The 3606-nt window shown below is 41.0% G+C and overlaps 1 protein-coding gene across 1 annotated transcript; it reads left to right on the forward strand.

The window, feature by feature from the left end:
* Positions 1–2353: 2353 nt before the first annotated feature.
* tas2r202 (taste receptor, type 2, member 202) lies at positions 2354–3322 on the forward strand. The gene has a single exon (XM_010787497.1). The coding sequence runs from the start codon at positions 2354–2356 to the stop codon at positions 3320–3322; it is 969 nt and encodes a 322-aa protein (XP_010785799.1).
* The last annotated feature ends 284 nt before the right edge of the window (positions 3323–3606 follow it).

A 3606-nucleotide genomic window follows, 5' to 3' on the forward strand; every position in this document is an offset into this window, starting at 1 on the left:
ATACTGAAAAGCTGATAAGAATTGTTTGGCGGATGTTGGTGTAACATAGACTGCCAGGCGTGGATATGGGATGGCAAGCGCTTCTATCCAATAAACACACAGAGAGGCAACACACATTCAGATGTACTCTTTCTAACCCTATGGATTAGAACAGCAATGTGCATTTTTTATAGTTTTTATTTTTTCCTTCGGCGCCCTATTTCTGTGTCTGTGTATTTGATTTTTCTACATTTGGAGCCAAAGGCTATGCATGTTGGATGTTTTGTTGCTTACTGCTAGCTTTGACTGCAGCATATCTGTCACTCTTATTTATTTATTTTTTTGTCAATTGTAAATAAGTAAAGTAAAGATGATTAAATCACGTTATACTGTAGGCAGAAATTCATACATCAATTTCAGGAACAGATTTATTGCCACGTAGGTTTACACATACGAGGAATTTGGTGTGAATATATGAAGAGTGGAAAGCTGAGCAGATATTAAGAGGACAGAGGTAACCAAATGTTGCTTTTATATTGTTTGTTGCATCCATGCAGAATGAAACGTGAAAATAAGTTTTGTAACACCATCAACTGATAATTATTTGAAGGGGTTACTATGGTTGATTAAATTGTCCTTTTATTGAAAGAAAAAATGTGCTTGTGTTTTAAAAGATGTATATGATTCTTGGTTTGTGTAGAGTTAGTGTAGTGTATATGTAGAGACATTTCTTTTTTACAATTTGAAATGAATGGTTGGTTATTTAATGATCAAATTATGGTTTTGAGCTAAACATAAACCACACGGCTAATTTTGTGGTGCATGTGCGTTGCTGTGTTTTGAAAGGGAAAAAAAGTAATTGGAATCCTGTTTGCTTTATTTAATAGGTATGCGTGTAAAAAAAGCAAACCAAAAACATCTGAAGGAAATCTAAACTAAAACATAATTGAAGTCACTTCTTAGTTCTTCTTGTTCAAGTTAGTGTCCTCCGAGGCACGCACTCCAGTGATAAGGTGATGCATTAGCAAGGCTCCTGAAGGTGATTCAAAGGTGATTTGCTTTTCTTATCAGGTAAATAGGGGTGTGTGTGTGTGTGTGTGTGTGTGTGTGTGTGTGTGTGTGTGTGTGTGTGTGTGGTTTTGTGTTTGTAAATATGTGGCCAAGCTGCACGAATAGCCATTTGCATGCACCTGGTGGTCTGCGGATTGGCTCTCTCATGCTGCACTGATGGACATACAGTAAAGTCATGGGATAATAATAATGAGCACGTCCCCTGCTGCCCCGTGTCAATGCAAATACACCTCCACCACTACCTGTGGTCATAACTGATGCAAATACCCAATGCCTATATATAAATCCCAGTCAAGGAACGCAAACAAATTCAAGGATTTCACCTTGCTTCCCGCAGTCATCTTCAGGCCAGGATTAATGCTTGGATTAACCGCACAAAGGATCCTTCTGCAACGAAAGGTAATAAGTCAACATATTGTGACAACTAGCAGGCACAGAGCGTGTAAGCAGAAACAACAGCAGCGGTCGAATATACTTTTTTCTTACTTATGAAGAGACAGAGTGAAATTACCCAAAAGTATTCAGTGTAAGTCATGACAAGAGTGGTAAGACTCTTTAAATGCAGGGAAATGCTGCTTCAATGATCACTTTTTTTCTTCCTATTTGGCAAAAGCTGGACCATTTTTGCCAAGTAGAGAGGAAATAATTTCAACCCACAGTTCCTTGGTGCTGCGATTTTTATAACAACATTAGGCAGTCAATAACATAAATGTATATATAGATAAATGGCACACATCCATCTTTGTCCACCATCACGTAAGTGCAGTCATGTTCTTTTAGCACTGCGGTTATCTTTTCCTAAGTCCAAAATGGTTAGAATAAGACATGGGACGTCTTCCTTTGACGATCTGACGACAGCCCTAAAGTAGGATTCAGAGTGATGACAAGCCTCAGCCTTCCCATGGAGGATTTGTTTTGAGTTAAAAATGTATGTTTCTTACCCTAATTGTTCTAACCTTCTCATCTCAGCTGCACTTGACGTTGTTTTGCACATTAGATTCACATACGTATATTCTTCACCATAGTAGAATATTTTTCGTAATTGAGTCTATTTGGATCGTCTTTCATAAGCTAAATATGTGAATCTTTTCCCTAGGCTGCAACGACAAACCGTGACTGATTCCCTTCTTTGAAAGCAGAAACGAAGAAGCCTCTGGTTTAGAGTATCATTTTTTGCCTTCTTGATTTCTCTTCGAACGAGCCAAAAAGAAAAAAATAACACTTGAGAAGCCTACACTGACTAGTGAGGCCCCATTAAGATTTCCTGTGCAGATATATTTGGGGTAACATTGTCATTATGTATATGAATAAAGTCGCCATCTGGGTAATGACGGGTCTTTTGGCTACCACGACCGTCTTCTTTAATGTCTACATCTTCCTGATGAGTATATGGAACTACAGGCAGAAAAAGAAGTGGAGTCCCTCTGAAACCATCATCCTAGCTCTGTCCGTGGCTGACGTGGCCCACCAGCTGATCTGCTACTTCTGGATGACCATGGATGAGGTGGACAGTAAGTGCCTCATTGACCAGAGGCCTTACACCGTCATGCTGCTGTTGATCTACAGCCTCAAGTTCACCATCATGTGGGACACCAGCTTCCTCACTTTTTACTACAGCACCAAGCTGGTGAGCACGCCCAACCACTGCTACACACAGATCCAGGACGCCATCCTCAAACATGTGACCTTGGCTGTTTGTCTCATCCCTCTGTTAGGGCTGGGCACCTGCATGCCGATGCTCGTGGTGTTTAAATCTGACAACATCACCGCTGCTAACAAAGACTGCGGGATTTTGACGCCCACCAACAACATTGGCAACGTCTACGAAGCCATGTATCTGATTCTCTCTGATGTGCTGCCCGGGGTGCTGATGGTGAAATGCTGCTTCTCCATCTCCTTCCACCTGGCCGTCCATCTCCGCCAGATGAAAGCCAGCACCAACGGAGCCCACAGGCCAAAGCTGGGCTCTCAGATGAGGGTGATCCAGATGGCTTTATCTCTAGTGGCTGTCTTCATCCTCTTCCTTGTCATCGACCTGTATGTTAACTACCAAATATCGGTGAACCACGAGAACATCGTCGGGCTCACGTTCTTTTTCACGTCCATCTACACGACTGTCACTGCGATGGTGCTGATCTACGGGAAGAAGACTTTCTGGAAAGCTCTGATACATGAATTCAACGTGTGCCTGGATGAATATCCGTGCTTGTATTGTCTGAAGGTGCCTGAACAAAAAGCTAAACCCAGCACTCCTGAAAAAGTTAAAACCTGAGACACACATTTGCTTCTCACAGGAAGTGTTTGTGCTGAATAAATGTGTCATTGTGTGAACTCATTAAAAAATAATTAAAAAGTCACTTATTTTATCCTTTGTGTGTCTAGCAGTTTCGGTAATGACCAGTGCCCTGCTTTAACAATATTAATTACATTTAAAGGTAACTGTGTTAAGTCAGGTATTCGCTCAAATGACACACAGATCACAGAGGCAAGGTTACCAGCTTTCAATCCAAATCACATAAGTCTGCACCTATGAATATTAATATTTCCGGAGAACAA

This window comes from Notothenia coriiceps, unplaced genomic scaffold (assembly GCF_000735185.1).
Source record: "Notothenia coriiceps isolate Sejong01 unplaced genomic scaffold, NC01 NC01_scaffold00030483, whole genome shotgun sequence".
Classification (NCBI taxonomy): domain Eukaryota; kingdom Metazoa; phylum Chordata; class Actinopteri; order Perciformes; family Nototheniidae; genus Notothenia; species Notothenia coriiceps.